At 51.2% G+C, this 19,684-nt stretch overlaps 2 protein-coding genes across 6 annotated transcripts; one reads left to right on the forward strand and one right to left on the reverse strand.

Annotated features, from left to right (window-relative positions):
- Positions 1-357: 357 nt before the first annotated feature.
- On the reverse strand, positions 358-4,342 carry LOC138815013 (apolipoprotein B receptor-like). The gene is made up of 4 exons (XM_070004217.1): positions 4,247-4,342; positions 1,404-3,908; positions 1,039-1,304; positions 358-960 (listed from the first exon to the last, which is right to left on the reverse strand). The coding sequence occupies exons 1-4, from the start codon at positions 4,301-4,303 to the stop codon at positions 891-893; spliced, it is 2,898 nt and encodes a 965-aa protein (XP_069860318.1). The 5' UTR covers positions 4,304-4,342; the 3' UTR covers positions 358-890.
- A 128-nt stretch (positions 4,343-4,470) lies between these two features.
- On the forward strand, positions 4,471-19,041 carry LOC138815019 (battenin-like). 5 transcript variants are annotated; one of them, XM_070004224.1, is made up of 17 exons: positions 4,471-4,567; positions 6,335-6,562; positions 6,733-6,855; positions 6,991-7,069; positions 8,566-8,662; positions 9,507-9,578; positions 9,958-10,037; positions 10,163-10,248; positions 10,960-11,032; positions 11,112-11,255; positions 13,931-14,040; positions 15,845-15,891; positions 15,971-16,039; positions 16,130-16,185; positions 16,290-16,383; positions 18,514-18,654; positions 18,799-19,041. In XM_070004224.1, the coding sequence occupies exons 3-17, from the start codon at positions 6,810-6,812 to the stop codon at positions 18,916-18,918; spliced, it is 1,314 nt and encodes a 437-aa protein (XP_069860325.1). In that variant the 5' UTR covers positions 4,471-4,567; positions 6,335-6,562; positions 6,733-6,809; the 3' UTR covers positions 18,919-19,041. The 5 variants fall into 5 exon arrangements, with proteins under 5 accessions (XP_069860325.1, XP_069860327.1, XP_069860328.1 ...); XM_070004226.1 differs by having other exon boundaries at positions 6,335-6,540; XM_070004227.1 differs by having other exon boundaries at positions 6,335-6,535.
- The last annotated feature ends 643 nt before the right edge of the window (positions 19,042-19,684 follow it).

A 19,684-nucleotide genomic window follows, 5' to 3' on the forward strand; every position in this document is an offset into this window, starting at 1 on the left:
CTCAGGCGGGGCTGCCATACTGGGTACTGGAATTAAAAGTGAACAAACCTTGCCCTCTCTGTTTCAGTTTCCTTACGCAGGAGGGCACCTGGCACCCATGGGACCCGATGGCCCAGGATGGAGTTGGCAATTTCAGGCTCTACCCTGATCCCTTCTTGGCTCATACATTTATTGGGATTCTTGACCCACAACCCCCACCCCATTCCAAACCCAACCTGCTCAGCTGGCAGTTGCCAGAGTAACCAGGAGAGTTCTGGGGCTGCACTGCCATTTTGGAGAAACTCAAGGCAGATATTCTGCTACCCTAACTCATGCTCTTTTGATTCCAAGTGGTGGCCCCAGGCCCTTTGAACCTCTTTCCTCTGGACTGGCTTCTATGCCAGTAGTAGTATCTACACAGCTCTGTGGAGCTGGGCATAGTAGGGTATGAGGGCCAGAAAGGGAAAACTGTAGAACACTAGTGTCCAACCCCCAGTCTTCCTGCTGGAAGAAACAGGTTGGAGAGGTGTTCGTCGCAACAAGTGGACCTGTCACTGGGTCCAGGTGAGGGTTTGTGAAGTTTCCCTCTGAAAAAAAGGACTCTCCACTTAGGGTCCTTCAGTCCCAGTGGGGGTAATCGGGTGTGGGGGACAATGCACCAGCATTGCAAAATCAGGTTCCTTGGTAGAGCGCTCGCCTTGAGCTGAAGAGCTGAGGAACAGTGCCCAGGCCCAGAGTTCAGGCCCCACAACCGCCAAAAAAAGAAAAAGAAAAATCAGGTTCCTTATAGTCAAGGTCTTCCATAGATGTTTGGGTTTTGTTGGTTCCGTGAATGATACATTAAGAGACTGAGGAAGTCAGGGGTGAGCAGAGCCCAGTAGAACCTTCGGAGTCTCTCTGGGGGGCCTGGCTCACTGGGGTTTCGGCCTAGCCAGTCGGGCTTGTAGTTCCTGCATCATGCCAGGATGAGCCATGCCAAATCTAGGGGTGGGAGAGAGGCCGGTGACACTTGGTCCTTCGGGTCTTCCCCATCCCCCAGGGCGGTGTCCCAGTGCTTACCCATGTCCTGTGGGCCTTCTCCTGGCTGGCACTGGGGTCCCTTCAGGTTTGGGGGGGCTTGGCTCCAGGGCTTCCTCTAGCTGAAGAGGTCTGTGTTCAGGAGCTGATGGTTCCTGCTGGGGCTGGGCGCAGGGAGTGTCCTCCTGCTGCTCAGGGACAAGGGACCGACGGAAAGAGGGCCTCGAGCGCTTCTGGGACGAGCTTCTTGAGAGGAGCACACGGCTCCGTGGGACGGAGACATCCAAGCGGGTCCCAGGGAGCAGAGCCTGTAGAATGGGGGGGGGGGGGGGAGTGGGACACAAGTGGGTTATTGGGTTGGCTTTTATTTCTTCTTGGTGCACCCTGGATCAAGCTTGAGCCCTCACCTCACTCCAGCTGTTGCCAGGATCGTCTCTGGTACTTTCCACGGCTTCTGTGGTCTCCGAGGGTGCACACACGGCCTCTGCAGAGACCTGGGGTGGTGGCAGCTGCCCCTGGGGCTCCTGGGCCTCCAGTGTCTGGTCTCCAGTCACGTGATCCTCCAGGGCTTCTGGCTCCGCCCCCTGGGCCTCCAGGGTCTGGTGTCCAGTCACGTGATCCTCCACCCCTAGCAGCTTTTCTGCTTCTCCCTCAGGGTGGTGGTCCCCACGCTGCCCCTCGCTGGCTTCTCTTGGCTCCTTCACTTGCCCTTCTTTAGTGTCTTCCAGAAGCCCCTCAACCTGTGCCATGGCTTCAGTTCCCTGTGCTCTGGCTGCCTGGGAACCTGACCTAGTATCATCCATTTCACCAATCCCTTCTTCCATGGTGGATCGTCCCTCCTCGGCCTGTTCTTTCTCCTTGGCCTCACTAGCCTCTGCTTGGCTACTTGGGCCAGTTGGCTCTTCTGCTGAGCCCACTGCGCCAACCTCCTGCCCAGCTTGGTTCTCTCCCTCTATGACTTTCTCCTGCCCTTCAGACTCCCAGCCTCTCTCAGATGCCTCCTCCCAAGAAACACCAGCCTCCTTTTCTGGTCCTTCCCCAGCCTCATCCCCCACAATCTCAGCATCCCAAGAACTGGTCCCTGGGTCCTGGCTGCCTTGAAGACTCAAAACTGCTTCCTCTAGCCTGCAGCCTCCACTGTCTGCCTCCCCTGGCATTGTGACCTCCACTTCACCAGCCTTGCCCTTTCTAGCCTCTGACTCTGCCAGTGACTGGCTTGTCTCTGCCTCCGCCCTTTGGCTTTCTGCTAGTGCCTGGTTCTCTGTGTCGGAGGCCTGGCCCTCTTCTGTTCCATGTGTCTGGATCTCTGGCAGTTCAGACAATGGCCTTCCCTCAGCCTCTGCCTCCAGTGCTTGGCTTACAGCCTCCTCCTCCTCCCCACCTTCAGCATCTTTATCCTTCTGGACATTTCTGCTCTCTGTGCCTTTCCTCCCCCCGTTTTCCCAGGTTTCTGCTTCAGGAAGCTCAGGATCTTCAGGTCCCAGGTGCTGGGGGTGTGCCTCCAGCCCCCTTTCTCCCCGTTCTTCCCTGTGGATTGGGTCTCTCTCAAGCTCATCTTCATTCTGCGCTTCCTCAGCTTGCCCAGCTGGAATCTGGGTGCTTCCCCATGGCTCAGGCTCCTGGTATTCAGTGACCTTCACCTCTAGAGCTTTTTGGCTGATGTGAGCCTTCTCATTCCTCTCATCTATGAACTCCTCCTCAGGCCTGGCCTCTGGGATTGCCTCTACATCTGTTTGATCTTCAGCTTCATCGTCCAGGGCCAGTCTAGCAGCTGGGGCCTCCTCTCCCTGACTGGCCTTGTCAACGCTGACTGTTAAATCCAGGCTCCTCACAGTCTCTTTACCACACAGGTCACCCTCCCCTTCAGAACCATCCCCTGCCTTCTCTGGTTTCTGGCCTTCAGTCTTTCTTTCTGTTGTCTGTCCATCTGCTGCTTCCTCTGTTCCCTCGGGCCCTAAGACCTGGGTCTGTGTGAGGAAAAGAAGCCTTCTTTCCATATCTCCCCTCTCATCTACTTCCTCCTCCTGATCTCTCTGGGGGACCCAGCCTCTTTCACTAGCTTCTGGAATGCTTTTTCCAAAGCGGAGTCCATAGTCTGTTTCCTTGACTTCTAAGAAGTCAGTGTCCTCCCTGGCTGAAGCCATGCCAGCCTCCTCTTTACCTGGGGCTATCCAGTCTCCAGATTCTGTCCCTGGGCCCTGTGTACTCTCTAATACCCTTGAGCTCTCTCCACCCCACACCACCTCCATCCCCACTTCTTCCCTCGCAGTCTCTTTCTCCCCAAGCCCTTTAGTTTCTGTAGCTGCTTCCTCGTCTCCCTGCTCAGTCTCCTTCCCACTGTCTGCCACCTTCTCCATACTCAGCTCAGGCTTCCCTGGCTGTGGCTCCACCCCTCTGGCCATCCCTTGCCCTGTCACCCAGCCATCTTCCTCCTCCTCCTCCTCCTCCTCCTCCTGCTGTTCCCAGGTTCTCAGTGTCTCCCTTCTGCTCACTTCCTGCTCATTGGCTTCCTCGCTGTTCTCCAGGGCTCCACGGCTCCTGTCTTGTTGAGTCTTAGGCCCTGCCTCAGCCTCCAAAGGGTCACTTGGCTCCTGGCCCTTGACTACCTCCCAGGTGCCAGTATCCTGCCTCTCTGCTTGGGGCCCATGGGAGGTACCTGCTCTCCATCCCCAGGTCTGTTCAGCTGAGCTTCCCTCCTGGCATGTTCCCGTCCTTCCAGACCCTTCCAGTCCTCCATTCCCCTCACCTGGGCTACCTCTAAGACGCTCTACAATCTCCCCTGCTTCCTCCTCTAGACCTTCCTCTGGTTTTCCTGTCGCCACCTCCTCTAGTTCTCGGGCCGCCTGTGCCTCCCTCTGTACCGTGGGGACCTCATCTCCTATGAGGTAGGCCACAAAGGTGCTGAGTGAATCCTAGAAGACAAACGAGAGGAGGGTGAAGGCATTCAGAGGTGGTCCCCGGGGGTCCTGGGCCAGAAGAGTCCAGGGTAAGAAAGAGGGGTTCTGAGATCAGAAAGGAGACAGACAGGGACTGGGATGTACAGAAGAATAAGAAAGAGAAAGAATTGGGCTTGGAAGAGGTATGGACACATTTGTGGTGGTGAGGGATTGAAATCCAGAAAAGATTGGGGGAGAAGGCTGTCTGCTCCTAGGAAAGGGACCTGAAGCGTGAGGACCAGCTCTAGGGAAGAGGGAAGGTAAGGCAGCAGGGAATGGGTTGGAAATCTCTAGCATCTTTTTGCCCCTCTCACCAGTGCCCCCCTCAAGGCCTGATGCAGCCCAGGGAGGTGCTGCCGAAGGAAGTCCATCCTGTCGGTCTCTACGAGTCCAGAGAGCTGACACTGACTGTCCCCACCCACTCTAAACCCTTTCTGGCCACGACCAAGACACTTCCTCTTCCCCTCTCTCTCCCTGAGGCATCTCCACTCCCGGCCCTGAGCACCTCCCCTTTGCCCAAGGCAACCTCTACCCTAGGTATGCATGACTCTAGGGAATCTGGATCACAGCTGGATCTAAGGGCCGAGGACAAGACCACAGAGCAAAAATTATGCTCAGAAGACCTCAGAATTGAGGTGTGTATGTTGGGGGGGAAAAGGAGAGTTGGGACAGGACATGTGGCAATTGCAGCCCAAGTGACTCAGGTCTTCTATTCACACCTCAGCCATTTCCGTGTCTTTTAAGCCACAGCCACGTGGTGAGAGGAAGCTGGGGTTTCTAGTTCCTGTTTTGCCTGGGGACTGGTGGGAGCTCTGACTTCCTGCTTGGATGTCACCAATGCTTCCTTTAGAGAAAGAAAGGGCTGGATTGGTGGCTCCACTGCCCGTCCCCTCACTTATGGTTAACCTGGCAAAAGAGAACCTAATGCAAGTGTATTGTGGTTATACTTCTCTCTGCCACCTCCAGTAAGTGCCTTGAGGTCAGAGGCCATGTATGAAAGGCTGCAGAATTTTACCTTGATATCTAATCTAGGAATAACAGCACAAGAAGCATTTTTTATTTTTATTTTTAATTTTGCCACTCCTGGGGCTTGAACACAGGGCCTGGGCTTTGTCCCTGAGTTTCTTTTGCTCAAGGCTAGCACTCTACTACTTGAGCCACAGCGCCACCTCCAGCTTTTTCTGTTTATATGGGACTGAGGAATCGAACCCACGGCTTCAGGCATGCTATGTACACATTCTACCACTAAGACACATTCCCAGACCCAAAGGAGGTATTTTAAACAGCAGTCTGCAGGTCTGGTGGTAGGAACGATCTGGTGGAGGTGGGCACAGGCTTTTGGAAGCTGTAGCAATTTATCTGAAGGACTTGATGAAGAGAACTCAAGATGATGCTTTCTTACCTAGAAGAAAGGTAAGTGCATGGATCCTTATTGGAACTATGTGAACTAATAGGACCCTTCTCTCCAGACTAAATTGGAGTCTATACTAAGAATTGTCTGGTCTAAACACCCTTGATTTGGGGGAGGGAGTGTTCCTACAGCAAATTGATCAGTGACTTCTATTGCTCTACTTTTTTTTTTTTTTTTTTTTGTCCTGGAGCTTGAACTCAGGGCCTGGGATCTGTCCTTGAGCTCTTTTGTGCTAGTGCTCTGCCACTTGAGCCCCAGCCACTGCTGGCCTTTTCTGAGTAGTTTATTGAAAACAAGAGTCTCAGACTTTTCTACCCTGGATGGCTTTGAACTGCAATCCTCAGATCTCAGCCTCCTGAGTAGCTAGGATTACAGATGAGACCAGCATCTGGGCACTCTCTTTCTTTCTTTTTCTTTCTACCAGCATCTGGCACTCTTCCTTCCTTCCTTTCTTTTTTTTTTTTTTTTTTGGGGGGGGAGTAGGTTTCCTGGGTGCTTTTTGTTTTTTTTTTTGTTAAACCAAGAATTGGACTATTTTTGCAGCCCTTTTTGTTTTTAGGATAATTTGGAAGAGTGGTTTTAAGGCAAGCCTCAACCACTGGGTTATAATCAGTCTTTCTTTTTAAGTTTCTAAAACAGCCTGTAGAACGTCGGATAAGACTAAGAATGAACTAAGGCTTTAATTCTTATCAGCACCTGTTTGGGCTTGAGGAAAAAGGGTGGAGTGGATGGGTGGGCTGGCAGGTAGGAAGGAAGAAAGGAAGAGAGGGAGGGAGAGAAGACGGAAGGAAGGAAGGAAGGAAGGAAGGAAGGAAGGAAGGAAGGAAGGAAGGAAGGAAGGAAGGAAGGAAGGAAGGAAGGAAGGTGTGGGGGGGGGGGGTCAGCCGGCCGCCATGTTTGTTTCTGGCAAGTAAGAGCGGCAGAACAGGACCTGAAGCCGCTCGCGCCATGACTAGTGCTGGCACGACGCTGTCTTCCTCCCTGGACGCAGGTAATCGTGGCTCGGCTTGCTGCCCGCGTCTGTACCAGCTTAAACCAGGGGTTCCGGGGCTGACGTCCCACCTGCTCACGCCCCGGGGCTAACAAGGCCAAAAAGCGAAGGCAGGGGACCCGGAAGTACGGTAGCCCTTCTGAGCACGTGATGGGGGAGCCACGGGTGACGTCACGTGATCGCCCCACCTCCCACTGGAAGGTGCGGTACGTTCGGCTGCTCTTAAAGGTACAGGCCCGCGGGAGGTGGGGGGGGCGGCGGAAGCTCTGTTTTCGAAGGGGCGGGGTGGGCACGAGAGAGAGTTCCAGACTTCGGCTGATGGATCGCGGGGCGCGAGTGCGGCCGACAGCCGGAGCCGAGCCGGGCCACGGGACGTTGATCCTGGGTCCCTGTCGCAGATCCCCGTCTGTCTGGTTGGAGCCGACCCTGGACCCTCGTTGACGTTGGACCCTTCGGGGCATCCGAACTGGATGTCATGGGAGGCTGTGCGGGCTCGCGGGGACACCTTTCGGATTCCGACAGTAGGTCCTCAGGCTGGTCCGGTTGGGAGGGATCACCTGTGCCCCGCGGCCCACCGCGGGTGGGAGGGACCCCCCCAGGGCCACCGTGGCCCTGAGGATGGGTGGGGGAAAAGCCCTCCCTTCTCTTCCTTCCAGGCGAGGAGACCGCCTCGGAGCCTCAGGCCCCTCTGTTGGGTAGTCAGGGCGCCCATTGGAAGAATGCGGTGGGATTCTGGTGAGTGGCCCGAGAGTTCTACAGAAGTTAAAAGTGCGACAGCTCCCATCGAGAAAAGAATGGATCTGAGAAAGGAATCCACAAATACTCATTGCACTGGCTTGCCTTTGGGCTGCCTGTGACTTTCCCAATTTTACTTACTTGCTTACCACCTTCCCCTGTTGGCGGTATGTTGTCTTTCAGCTAACAAAAGCCTCAAGTGTGTGTGTGTGTGTGTGTGTGTGTGTGTGTGTGTGTGTGTGTGTGTGTGTGTGTGTGTGTGTGTGTGTGTGTGTGTACACACTGGGGCTTAAACTCAGGGGCTTGAACTCACACTTGGCTTTTATGTTCCATGCTGGAGCTCTACCACTTGTGCCCTACCTCATACGAACTGCTTTTTGGTGGTTAATTGTAGCTAAGTCTCATGGACTTTACTGAACAACTGGCTTCAAACCATGATCCTCAGATCTCAGCCTCCTGAGTAACTACAATTATAGGCAAGAGCCACTGGTGCCTGACTAACAACACTTTTTTCCCCCTTTGGTAGCTGTACCTGGGCCTGAACTCTGGTTCAAATGCTCTAGCTTGGCTCTTTCGCTCAAGACTGGCACTCTACCACTTGAGCCACAGCTCCACTCCAGCATGTTAATGTATTTTATAGATAAGTAGATTTGAGGTCACTGAAGTAGGAAGCAATAGACTTGAAATCTGAACCCAGTCTTTTGTATTTCAAGCCCTGGAATGTTTTTATTGTAACCCATGCATCAATGGCTGTGAAATGGTCCAGGAACTGAGTTGTAGTGGGAGCTCAGAGGGCAGAGTAGTTCCAAACATTTCCCTGGGGAAAGGTCTTGGAGGTAGGCTATGAACCCAGGCCTGATCCCAAACCTCTCAAATTTCTTTTTTCTTCTCTTTCTTTCTTTCTTTCTTTTTCTTTCTTTCTTTCTTTCTTTCTTTCTTTCTTTCTTTCTTTCTTTCTTTCTTTCTTTCTTTTTGTTCAGCTCTTCAGCTTGTGGCTAGCGCTCTACCATTTGAGCCACAGCACCACTTCTGGCTTTTTCTGCTTATGTGGTGCTGAGGAATCAAACCAGGGCCTCATGCATGCAAGGCAAGCACTCTCCCACTGAGCCAACTTCCCAGCCCACCTCTCAGATTTCTAAGCCCAACAGTGAAAGATTGACTTTGTCAGACATTGGTGGCTCACACCTGTAATCTTAGGTACTGAGATTGAGCTCTAGGGATGGAGGTTTCAAAGCCAACCTATGCAGAAAAGTCCTTGAGACTCTTATCTCCAATTAACCAGCAAAAAGCTAGAAGTAGTGGTATGGTTCAAGTGGCCAAATGCTAGCCTTGGGCAGAAAAGCTGGGTGAAAGTGAGAGGCCTTGAGTCCAAGCCCTGGTACTGGCATAAAAAAAAAAAGTGAGTGAGTGAGCTGATTGAAAGGATGCATGTGTAATCTCCAGAAGGAACCTGGATGGGAGTCTGACAGGAAATGATCTGTCCTGCTTCTTTTCAGGTTTCTGGGCCTTTGTAACAACTTCTCCTATGTGGTAATGCTCAGTGCTGCACATGATATCCTTAGCCACAAGAAGGAAGCTGGGAATCATACCCATGTAAGTGAGCTTCCCCAGCCCTGCCACCATGGTTAGTCCCATGGCAAGCTGAGAGACTTTCCCTGGGACAGGGGGCCCTTGAAAATCTCATAAAGTAGCCAGTTGGTAAGGCAGGGAGACAGGAAGACTCCTGGTCTTCATCTCCTAGACGCCCCCCAGGGCAGGGAAGCAGCTGTGTCAGACTGATTCATGACAGAGTGTCTTCATTTGGGTTGTATTGACAACAGTTAGGACTGGGTGATTCTTTGCTGTGGAGCAACCTGTGCACTGTAGGATATTTACCAGTGTCCTCCTCTGCCCACAAGATGCCAGTAGCACCTCAGGCACCAAGAGTGCCATGAAGAGCCTGGCGCCAGTGACTTATGCCTGTAATCCTAGCTACTCAGGAGGCTGAGATCTGAGGATTGAATTTCAAAGCCAGCCAGGGTAGAAAAGTCTGTGAGATTCTTATTTCCAATGAACTACCAAAAAGCTGGAAGTAGAGATATGGCTCAAGTGGAAGAGTACCAGCCTAGAGTGAAAAAGCTCAGGGACAACACCTAGTCTCTGAGTTCAAGCCCCAGTACACACACACACACACACACACACACACACACACACACACACACACACACACACACACACACACACACACACACACACACACACACACACACACACACACACACACACACACACACACACAGCGCAGAGCGCAGGGACAACACCTAGTCTCTGAGTTCAAGCCCCAGTATTCACACACACACACACACACACACACACACACACACACACACAGCGCAGAGCGGGCCTTGGACTCTACCCTTCTGCCGTCCAGAGGGAAGACTCTCTTTTATTCTATCAGGTGGATCCAGGCCCAATACCCATCCCACACAATGGCTCATCTCGGTTCGATTGCAACTCTGTCTCCACAGCTGTGAGTACATATGGGCCCCCTCCCCCTCCTCAACCCAGATCCTTCCACCTCTCAGTACCTAGCTGGGACTATCACTATCAATCATGATCAGGCACAGTTCCCAGGCCTTTTCTGCAAGCAGCATGTATTAACTCTCATAATGCACATAGTAGTCCTGGGAACCAGATGCTGGAAGCATCTCTGTTTTTCCCAGGTGAGGAACCCAAAACTCAGTGCATACAGATGCCCCCGACACACCGCCAAGGGCCACCAGAGCTGGGACATGAGGCCCAGATCTGCCTCTGGAGCTTGAATTTGCTAAAGCTCTTGCTGGCTGGGTCCAGCCTTTTCCTCTCCATGTGGTTTAGTCCCTGGAAATCACTCTGTTCTCTCGTCCTAGGCGGTGCTCCTGGCAGACATCCTCCCCACCCTCCTCATCAAATTTCTGGCTCCTCTGGGCCTTCATCTGCTGCCCTACAGGTCTGGAGCTTGGTGGGAGAAAGGGTAGACTAGATCAGAGAGTGGGGGAGACAGGAAGGCTCAGGAGGCTGGAAGGCCCAGACTGGAAGCTGACTTTCCCATCCCCTTCTTCTCTTGACTTTCAGCCCTCGAGTTCTGGTCAGTGGAATTTGTTCTGCTGGCAGCTTTGTCCTGGTGGCCTTCTCTCATTCAGTGTGGGTCAGCCTGTGTGGTAAGGGTGCTGTTCCGTGTTAGAGAGGGATCCCCAGCAGAGAATGGTGGGTGTGGCAACGAGGTGGGGAAGAGAGGGTGATTTGCGGTCTCTCCAGCTTCCCCTAGGAAAAGAATTATTTCTGCTAGGGCTCTCAGGAGCAGGAGATTGGGTCAATGTGGAGGGCTTGGTGGGAGGAAGTGGGTGGATTGGAGGATGGAGATTGAGCTGGGCAGATCCTGCAGGCCCCTGAGCTGGGCAGATCCTGCAGGCCTCCACCAGGGGGCTCAGAGGAGGAGCGAAGGAGGAGTCCTTCGAGGGGATCATTCTCTGCACAAGGACCTGTAGAAAGGATCTGGTTGGCTCTACTTCAGTTGGAGCCTTGCCTTGCCAAGGGATCTTTGTTGGAGTTGTGGTTACCAGTACTAGGACTTGAACTCAGAACCTGGGTGCTGTCCCAGGATTTGAGTTCAGCTTTTTCACTCAACGCTAACAGTCTTTATTACTTGAGCCATACCTCTACTTCTGGCTTTTTGCCACTTAATTAGAGATGAGAGTCTCATGGACTTCTCTCTTGGGGCTGGTTTGGAACTATGATCCTCAGATCTAGGATTATAGATGTGAGCCACTGATGCCGAGCTCCAAGGGATCTGTTTTGAATTCCTATGAACAAATCCAGCAAGCGAGGCTGGAGTTGTTGGAGAAAGGCCACCGTGTGTTTTGTTCTCCCAGGTGTGGTACTAGCCAGCATCTCCTCAGGCCTAGGGGAGGTCACTTTCCTCTCTCTTACCGCCTTCTACTCCAGGTAAGCTGGATGGGCAGGGCACCAGGAGAAGGGCGACCCCTGCTGGCTTCTCTCCTGAGTGCTGTATGTTCTCTTCTAGGGCTGTGATCTCCTGGTGGTCCTCAGGCACTGGGGGTGCAGGCTTGCTGGGGGCACTGTCCTATCTGGGCCTTACCCAGGCTGGCCTCTCTCCTCAACACACCCTGCTTTCCATGCTGGGGATCCCTATCTTGCTGCTGGCCAGGTGAGTGGCCCTGCACCAGAGGAGAAACATGATCCCAGTCTTCAGATCCCTTCAGCCTTTCTATGGAGGGAGCCGGGTTCTGAGTTCTGAAAGCCTAGGGTTTGAGTCTCAGAGCTTACATTTGTAGCTGTGTGGCATTGGACAAATTCCTTCATCTCTCTGGCTTTGTTTCCCTGTGTCTTAGATGATGGTGGTTCTCCTTGTATTCCTATGAGGTGTGACAAGTATGACATGCTCAGCACAGGGGAGTTGGGAGCGGGGGTTCCTTAGAAGGTGTGAAGCGGGACAAGGGTAGACTTCTTTCTTTTCTTTTTTGGTCAGTTGTGGGGCTTGAACTCTGGGCCTAGGCACTGTCCCTGAGCTCTTCAGCTCAAGGTGAGCACTCTACCACATGAGCCACAGCAATACTTCCGGTTTTCTTGTGATTAGTTGGAGATAAGAATCTCATGGACTTTGTTGCCAGGGCTGGCTTTGAGCCATGGTCCTCAGATCTCAGCCTCTTCAGTAGCTAGGATTATAGGCGTGAGCCCTGGCACCCAATGGTAGAGTTTCTTCTGCAGATTTTGTTCTTGGTATTGTGATAGTTTGAACTCAAGGCCTCTCCTTTGCTAGGCAGGTATTCTGTCACTTGAGTCAGGCCCCAGCCTGTTTTTGCATTAGTTCTATTTCAGATAGGGCCTTGGGTTTTTGCCCTAGGCTCTCCTGGACCATGGTCCTCCTACCTGTCTCCCTGTAACCGTAATAATGGGCATGAACCACCATACCCATCCCAGGCTTGTTGATTGAGTTGGGATCTTTTTGTCTAGGCTGGCCTCAAAACACAATCCTCCTGATCGCTGCCTCCTCTCTGTATTTTCTTATGTACTCATAAACTATTAACTGGCCATTTGAACCTGTGACTTCACATATTATGACTTAACACGAGGCCAGCAGAAAAGACGAATGAGGTACTGGGTGCCAGTGGCTCACGTCTAGCTGCACAGGGAGCCTAGATCTGGATGATCACAGTTGGAGGCCAGCCCAGGCAGACACTTCTGTGAGGTGCTTATCTCCAATGAACTAGCAAAACCAGAAAGTAGAAATATGGATCAAGTAGTAGAACACCAGCTATGAATGTAAAAAACTGAGCAAGAACCTGAGGTCCTGAGTTGAAGTCAGTAACACACACACACACACACACACACACACACACACACACACACACACACACACACACACACACACACACACACACACACACACACGAAAAAGGAATCAATCAATTTTATGAAAACTTTTCTTTTTTGGGGGCCGGTCATGGGGCCTGAACTCTGGGCCTGGGTGCTGTCCCTTAGCTCTTCAGCCCAAGGCTACCACTTGAGCCACAGTGCCACTTCTGGCTTTTTCTGCTAATGTGGTGTTGAGGAATCGAACCCAGGACCTCATGCATGCGAGGCAAGTACTCTACCACTGAGCCACCTTCCCAACACCTATGAAAACTTTTAAGTAAAAATGATTATACATCCAGAAATAATATGGATATGGAAATAACATGAAAGCAGAGCATAAGTGACTAAGATGGGCAGCTATGGCCTAGCACTAAGTAAATGAGTCCTGGGAAGCTGAGGTAGGAGCATCATATATTTGAAGCCATCCTGTGCTATATAATGAGACCCAATCTCAAAAACAAAAACAAAGCCGGGCGCTGGTGGCTCACACCTGTAATCCTAGCTACTCAGGAGGCTGAGATCTGAGGATCGCGGTTCAAAGCCAGCCCGGGCAGGAGAGACCGTGAGACTCCTATCTCCAATAACCACCAGAAAAACCAGAAGTGGCACTGTAGCTCAAGTGGTAGAGCGCTCACCTTGAGCTGAAGAGCTGAGGGACAGGGCCCAGGCCCAGAGTTCAAGCCCTACGGCCTCCCAAAAACAAAAAAAAAAATAAAAACAAAACCCAAACCACATAGTAAGTGATAACTAGAACAATCATTAGCCTAACATGAGAAAGAAACAGAAATGACCTGTTCAGTGCGACACAGCAGTCAAGCAAGAGTCCATCTAGAAACAAGGAGACACAATACAGCTCTGCAAACAGAAGTAGAGGCTTGGGAATATGGCTTAGTGGTAGAGTGCTTTCCTAGCATGCATGCAGCTCTGCGTACGATTCCTCAGTACCACATACACAGAACAAAGCTGGAAGTGGCATTGTGGCTTAAGCTTAGAGACAGCGCCTAGGCCCTGAGTTTAAGCTGCAGAACTGGCAAGAGAGAGAGAGGGAGAGAGAGAGAAGCAGAGCTTGGTGTTGGTGGCTCACACCTATAATTCTAGATATCCAGAAGGCTGAGATCTGAGGATCACAGTTCAAAGCCAGCCTGGCAAGAAAAGTCCATGTGACTCTTATTACCAGTTAACCACCAGAACTCTGGAAGTAGAGCTGAGGTTCAATGTAGTAGAGTGCTAGCCTTGAGCAAAAAGTTCAGAGATAGCACCCAGGCCAAGCCCCATGGCTGAGAAAAAAAAAAAAGAATCAGAGGTGCACAGGTGGGTCCTCCACACAGGACAGTGAGCTGCCCGTCTCGCAGCATATAGGTGTGTGGGGTTCCTGGGGAGAGCGGCCTGCAGGGCCCCTGGCAGCCTTTCCAGACACAGAGGGGCTCATTGACTTTGCTCATTCTGTCCCTCCCACATACCCCCCAGCTATTTCTTGTTGCTCACGGCTCCTGAGCACGACCCTAGAAGGGAAGAAGAGGCAGACACCGCAGCTCAGCAGCCCCTCATAGGCGTGGATGCCCCAGGATGTAAACCAAGTAGGTACTGTGGCCTCGCTGACGGTCCTCTTCTCTTTCTGGATGTTAGTCTTTTTCTCCCTATACTCGACAAATCTAGGGTTGGGGTGGGTGTCCTGCCTATGGTGAAAACATGCACGAGTCACTCAGTAGGGATTCTGAGATTCCCTGGGTGTGATACTAGTATCCAAGATGAAAAAAATGACACAGGCTCCTAAACAAGACAGTGAGTCAGATGTAAGCTACCTTCACCTTTTTTTTTCTGGTACAGGTACTGGGGTTTGAACTCAGGGCCAGGGTGTGCTATTCCATTACTTTTTTAAAAATTCAAGGCTAGCCAGGCATTGGTGGCTCATGTGCCTGGAATCCTAGCTACTCAGGAGACTGAGATCTGAAGATGACGGTTCAAAGCCAGCCCGGGCAGGAAAGTCTATGAGACTCTTATCTCCAATTAACCACCAGAAAACCAGAAGTGGCGCTGTGGCTTAAGTGGTAGAGCTCTTGCCTTGAGCTCAGGGATGGTGCCCAGACCCAGCGTTCAAGGTCCGTGACCAAACAAAAGAACTCAAGGCTGCCACTCTGACCACTTGAGCCACAGCTCCACTTGTTGCTTTTTTTGCTAGTGAGTTAAAACTAAGAGTCTCAAGAATTCTGCCTGGCCTGGCTTCAAACCAAGATGTCAACTTCCTGAGTAGCCAGGATTACATGTGTGAGCCACTATCACTCAGCTCCCACGTTCATGTATTGATGAAACCATCAGTCCTGTGAACATGTTCCAGTAAGAGGAAAAGGCATGTGCTAAGGGCCTGCGGTGGGAAAGTTTGCATGTCTTAGAAACGAGACAGTGAGAGATCAGTGCTGGTAGCTCACACATACATATAATCTTAACTACTCAGGAGTTTAGGGTCTAAGGATCATATTTCAAAGCCAGCTTGGACAGAAAAGTCATGCAATTCGTCACCCTATTAAAAAGTATGAAATGGAGGTGTGGCTCAAGTGGTAGAGGTATGGCTCAAGTGGTAGAGTGCCAGCCTACAGCAAAAATGCTATGTGAGATCATGAGACCCTGAGTTCAAGTTCCAGTACTGATATGAAAAAACAAAAAAAGAAGGCCCAGGGCTGGGAAGTTGGCTCAGTGGTAGAGCGCTTGCCTTGCATGCCTGAGGCCCTGGGTTCGATTCCTCAGCACCACATAAGCAGAAAAAAAAAAGCCAGAAGTGGTGCTGTGGCTCAAGTGGTAGAGCACTAGCCTTGAGCTGAAGAGCTGAGGGACAGTGCCCAGGCCCACAACCGGACAAAAAAAAAAAAAAGAAGGCTCAGTTCATACTTGTAATCCTAGCTACTCAAGAAGCTAAGACCTGAGAATTGTGGTTCAAAGCCAGCCCAGGATGGAAAGACCCTGAAACTCTTATTTCCAATTAACTACCAAAAAGTTGAAAGTGGAGCTGTGGTTCAAATGGTGGAGTGCTAGCCTTGAGCAAAAAAAAAAAAAATAAAAAAGCTCAAGGACAGCAGCCAGGCCTAGAGTTCAAGCCCTAGAATTGGTGCCAAACTGCCCCCCCCCCCAAAACTAATAAGACTGGGTGCAGTGGTCAGATGAGCATCTGCTGAGTTGCACAAAAACTCTGAAAAGGTTTCTTCTGGTGAACTGTTTTTATTTTTGTTTTGGTGGAGCTGGGAATTGAACCCAGGCCCTTCTATCTACCAGGCAAAATACTCTACTTCCAATCATCTTCTGCCCACAGTTTAGATTGTGTGGGGTGTGTTCACTGTGTCATGGTGCTGATTATTTCTTGCATGCCCCTCTTCTCTCTGTCCCCTGTAGACTTCGGCTGGAACCTCTCTCTGCAGGAAAGGTGGACCGTGTTCAAGGTTTGGATGGCGCTAGGGGTAGTGTCATGTAGGCGGGGCCTGAGTCAGGCCTTCTACTTACTCCTTCCTACTCTCCCAGGGACTGCTGTCCTACATCATCCCCTTGGTGCTGGTCTACTTTGCTGAGTACTTCATCAACCAGGGCCTTGTGAGTGAGGGTTGCAGGGAGGGGTGGAAATAGCTATCGGGCTGGGGACTCGTACGTCCCCATCCATGTCCTGTCTGTTCTTTGCTGCAGTTCGAGCTCCTGTTTTTCCAGAACACATCCCTGAGTCACCCTCAGCAGTACCGCTGGTGAGAGCACTGGGCTGGGAGCACCCCTTGACGATGGGCATCTGGGGCGATCAAGTAGTTGCCTGCCTGGAGGCACGTCTGCCTAGTCCCTGCCCCTCCCCCAGGTACCAGATGCTGTACCAGGCTGGCGTCTTTGTCTCACGTTCTTCTCTCCGCTGCTGTCACATCCGTTTGACCTGGATCCTGGCCCTGCTGCAAGTACGGGATCCTTACCCCCCTCTTCCCCTCACTCCACCCCCATCTGGGCTCCCAACTTCCCCAGATCCCACTCGCTTCTAACCCTTGGCAGGAAGTATTCAGCATTCTAAGCAGGGCTCTATGTAAAATATACAACTCCTAGCCATTCAGCCCCACCAGGCAAATCTCAGCTTCGCTACTTGGTAGCTGGATAACTCAGGGCAGATCTCTGAACCTTTCTGAGCTTCAAGATGTCCTCAGCTATCAAGCAGATATGGGGGCTGGGGATGTGGCTCTGTGGGAGAGCACTTTTCTCACCATGTGAGAGGCTGAAGGTTTAAACTCTAGCATTACAAGAAATAAACCAGGGGCTGGGAAGGTGGCTCACTGATAGAGCGCTTGCCTTGCAATGCATGAGGCCCTGGGTTCGATTCCTCAGCACCACATAAGCAAAAAGAAAAAAGCCGGAAGTGGCACTGTGGCTCAAGTGGTAGAGTGCTAGCCTTGAGCTGAAGAGCTGAGGGACAGCGCCCAGGCCCAGAGTTCAGGCCCCACGACTGGACCCCCCCCCCCAAAAAAAAAAAAAAAAGAACCAGATGTGAGAAGCATCTGTTTTTCAGTGTAGTTGGAAGAAATAGCAATGACTCAGGTTCCAGTGGCTCATGCTTAGCTTACAGCTCTAGCTACTCAAGAGGCTGAGATCTGAGTTAGCAGTAGTGATGATTGAACCTAGGACCTCAAGCCTACCAGGCACATGTTCTATTACTTGAGCCAAATCCCCATCCCTGGAAGCACTTGCGTTGGTGTGTGTGTGTGTGTGTGTGTGTGTGTGTGTGTGTGTGTGTGTGTGTGTGTGTGTGTGTGTGTGTGTGTGTGTGTGTGTGTGTGTGTGTGTGTGTGTGTGTGTGTGTGTGTGTGACATGTTCTATTACTTGAGCCAAATCCCCATCCCTGGAAGCACTTGCGTTGTTGTTGTTGTTGTGTGTGTGTGTGTGTGTGTGTGTGTGTGTCTTTTGTTTTTGTTTTTTGTCCATCATGGGGCTTGAACTCTGAGGGCCTGGGTGCTGTCCCTCAGCTCTTCGGTTCAAGGCTAACACTCTACCACTTGAACCACAGTGCCACTTCGGTTTTCTGGTGGTTTAGTGGAGGTAAGAGTCTCACAGTCTTTCCTGCCCGGGCTGGCTTTGTGCCTCAATCCTCAGATCTCAGCCTCCTGAGTAGCTCGGATGACAGGCTCGAGCCACCGGTGCCCAGCTTGGAAGCACTTGTTTAATGATTGACTTGTCCAAGATGCTGATCTCTCTAATTGGTAGTATTGGAGTTTGAACTCAGGGCCTCACACTAGGCAGGCATTCTACTATTTGAATCATACCTCCTACCTTTTTTTTTTTTTTCAGACTCTTATATTTTTGCCCATGGACCACTATTCTGCTACCTATGCTTTCTGCCTACCTAGGTCTACAAACACATTCAGATACCTAGCCTATTTGTTAAGATAAGATTTCATTACCTTTTTGTCAGGGCTGGTCTTGAATTGTGATCTTCCTAATCTCTCCTTCCTGAGTAGCTGGATAACAGGCATAAACCAGTGTGCCAGGCCAACCTCAGTTCTGTTGATGCTGAGGACAGATATTCTGTGAATGGAGTATCCTTTGCATGGTAGGCTGCTTAGCAGCATGCATCTCTGGCCTGTATCCACTAGATGCCAGTGGCATATCCCCAGTTGTGACAGCCTAGCAGGCCTCCAGATGCTACCAGATGTTCCCTGGGCCACTAGTCTCAGTCTGGTAAAATGGGAGGGGATACTCCTGGAGAGAAGGAAATGAGACACCTTCTCCCCCCCCCCCCCCCCGCCCACCCCCCAGAGTGGCTTCCACTCAGGGAACCACCCTGATCCATGCTGAGAGCCATCCCAAGTAAGAGGAAGTGGAAGAAGAGTCCAGGCCTTCCCATGATGGGAATAAGCCAAGGGAGGTGGGGAGGAGCTCCATGGAGAAGGGAGCTGAGGATGGGGTACAGCAAGACCTTTTATAGATCACAGGCTCGGTGGGTCAGCCTGTCAGCTCCTTCACCAGTGTCCCTCACACTAGTGCGCTGAGACTTCAGCCTCCCTTTCTGATCCCACAACCTCTCCTGTCTTTGTCTCCACAGTGCCTCAATCTGGCCTTCCTGCTGGCAGACATATTTCTGAGGTTCCTGCCCAGCATCTACATTGTCTTTCTGATTGTTGTGTATGAAGGGCTGCTGGGGGGCGCGGCCTACGTGAACACCTTCCACAACATTGCTGTAGAGGTCAGCATGCATGCACATACACACACACTGAACTGACCCAGGGCTGGGGGCAGACCGTCTGGGGATGGTTAATTTGGGAGTGACCGGGCAGGGATCTTTTGGGTTCAAGACTCCTTATTCCTGCTCTCTGCCCTCCCTTCCCAGACAAGTGACAAGCATCGGGAATTTGCCATGGCCGCCGCCTGTATCTCTGACACCTTGGGGATCTCCCTGTCAGGGGCCCTGGCCATGCCTGTGCATAATTTCCTCTGCCGCCTCCCGTAACACTCAAGCTGCTTGGAATATCACCATGGAATCCAGGCCCACCTTAGAACTCTGGGCCTTCCCTACCAGACTAGGGGTGGGTCAGGAAGTACTTTCAATAAATGATTATTTTATCAGCTAAAATCTTGTGCTGGCTTTCTCTGGGAAAAAAAAATTACTGTAAAAGTTGTATAAGCCCACTTTGGAATTATACATGCCTGTATAGAAATACACACATATACACACATATATACATAGATGTATTTATGAGTATTAAAAAAACATTTCAGCATCTTTCTGCCCAGTCTTTTGAGGGAGGGATTTTGTTTTGTCAAGAAAGTCTCATTTTGTAGCCCAGGCTGACATACAGTGATTTCAGGCATGTGCCACCAGACCCAGCTTTCTGTCCAGTCTTTTTCATCTATTTACTTATTTCACATATTGTATGCAACAATCTATAAACATTTTTCCCAACATGATCATGTCAAAGACACAAAGAAGCTGGGTACTCGTAGCTCACGTCTGTAATCCTAGCTAGGTAGGTGGTTGAGATCTGAGGATCAATTCAAAGCCAGCCCAGGCATTAAAGTCCCTATGATACTCTTATCTCCAATAAACTACTCAAAAAAAGCTGGAAGTGGTACTGTGGCAGCTCAAGTGATAGAGTGCTAGCCTTGAGCAAAAGAAGTTCAGGAGCTGGGCACTGTGGCTCAAGCCTATAATCCTTGTTACTCTGGAGGCTGAGATCTGAGGATCACAGTTCAAATCCAGCTCAGGCAGAAAGTCC

This window comes from Dipodomys merriami, unplaced genomic scaffold (assembly GCF_024711535.1).
Source record: "Dipodomys merriami isolate MVZ:Mamm:240054 unplaced genomic scaffold, mDipMer1.0.p SCAF_62, whole genome shotgun sequence".
Taxonomy (NCBI): domain Eukaryota; kingdom Metazoa; phylum Chordata; class Mammalia; order Rodentia; family Heteromyidae; genus Dipodomys; species Dipodomys merriami.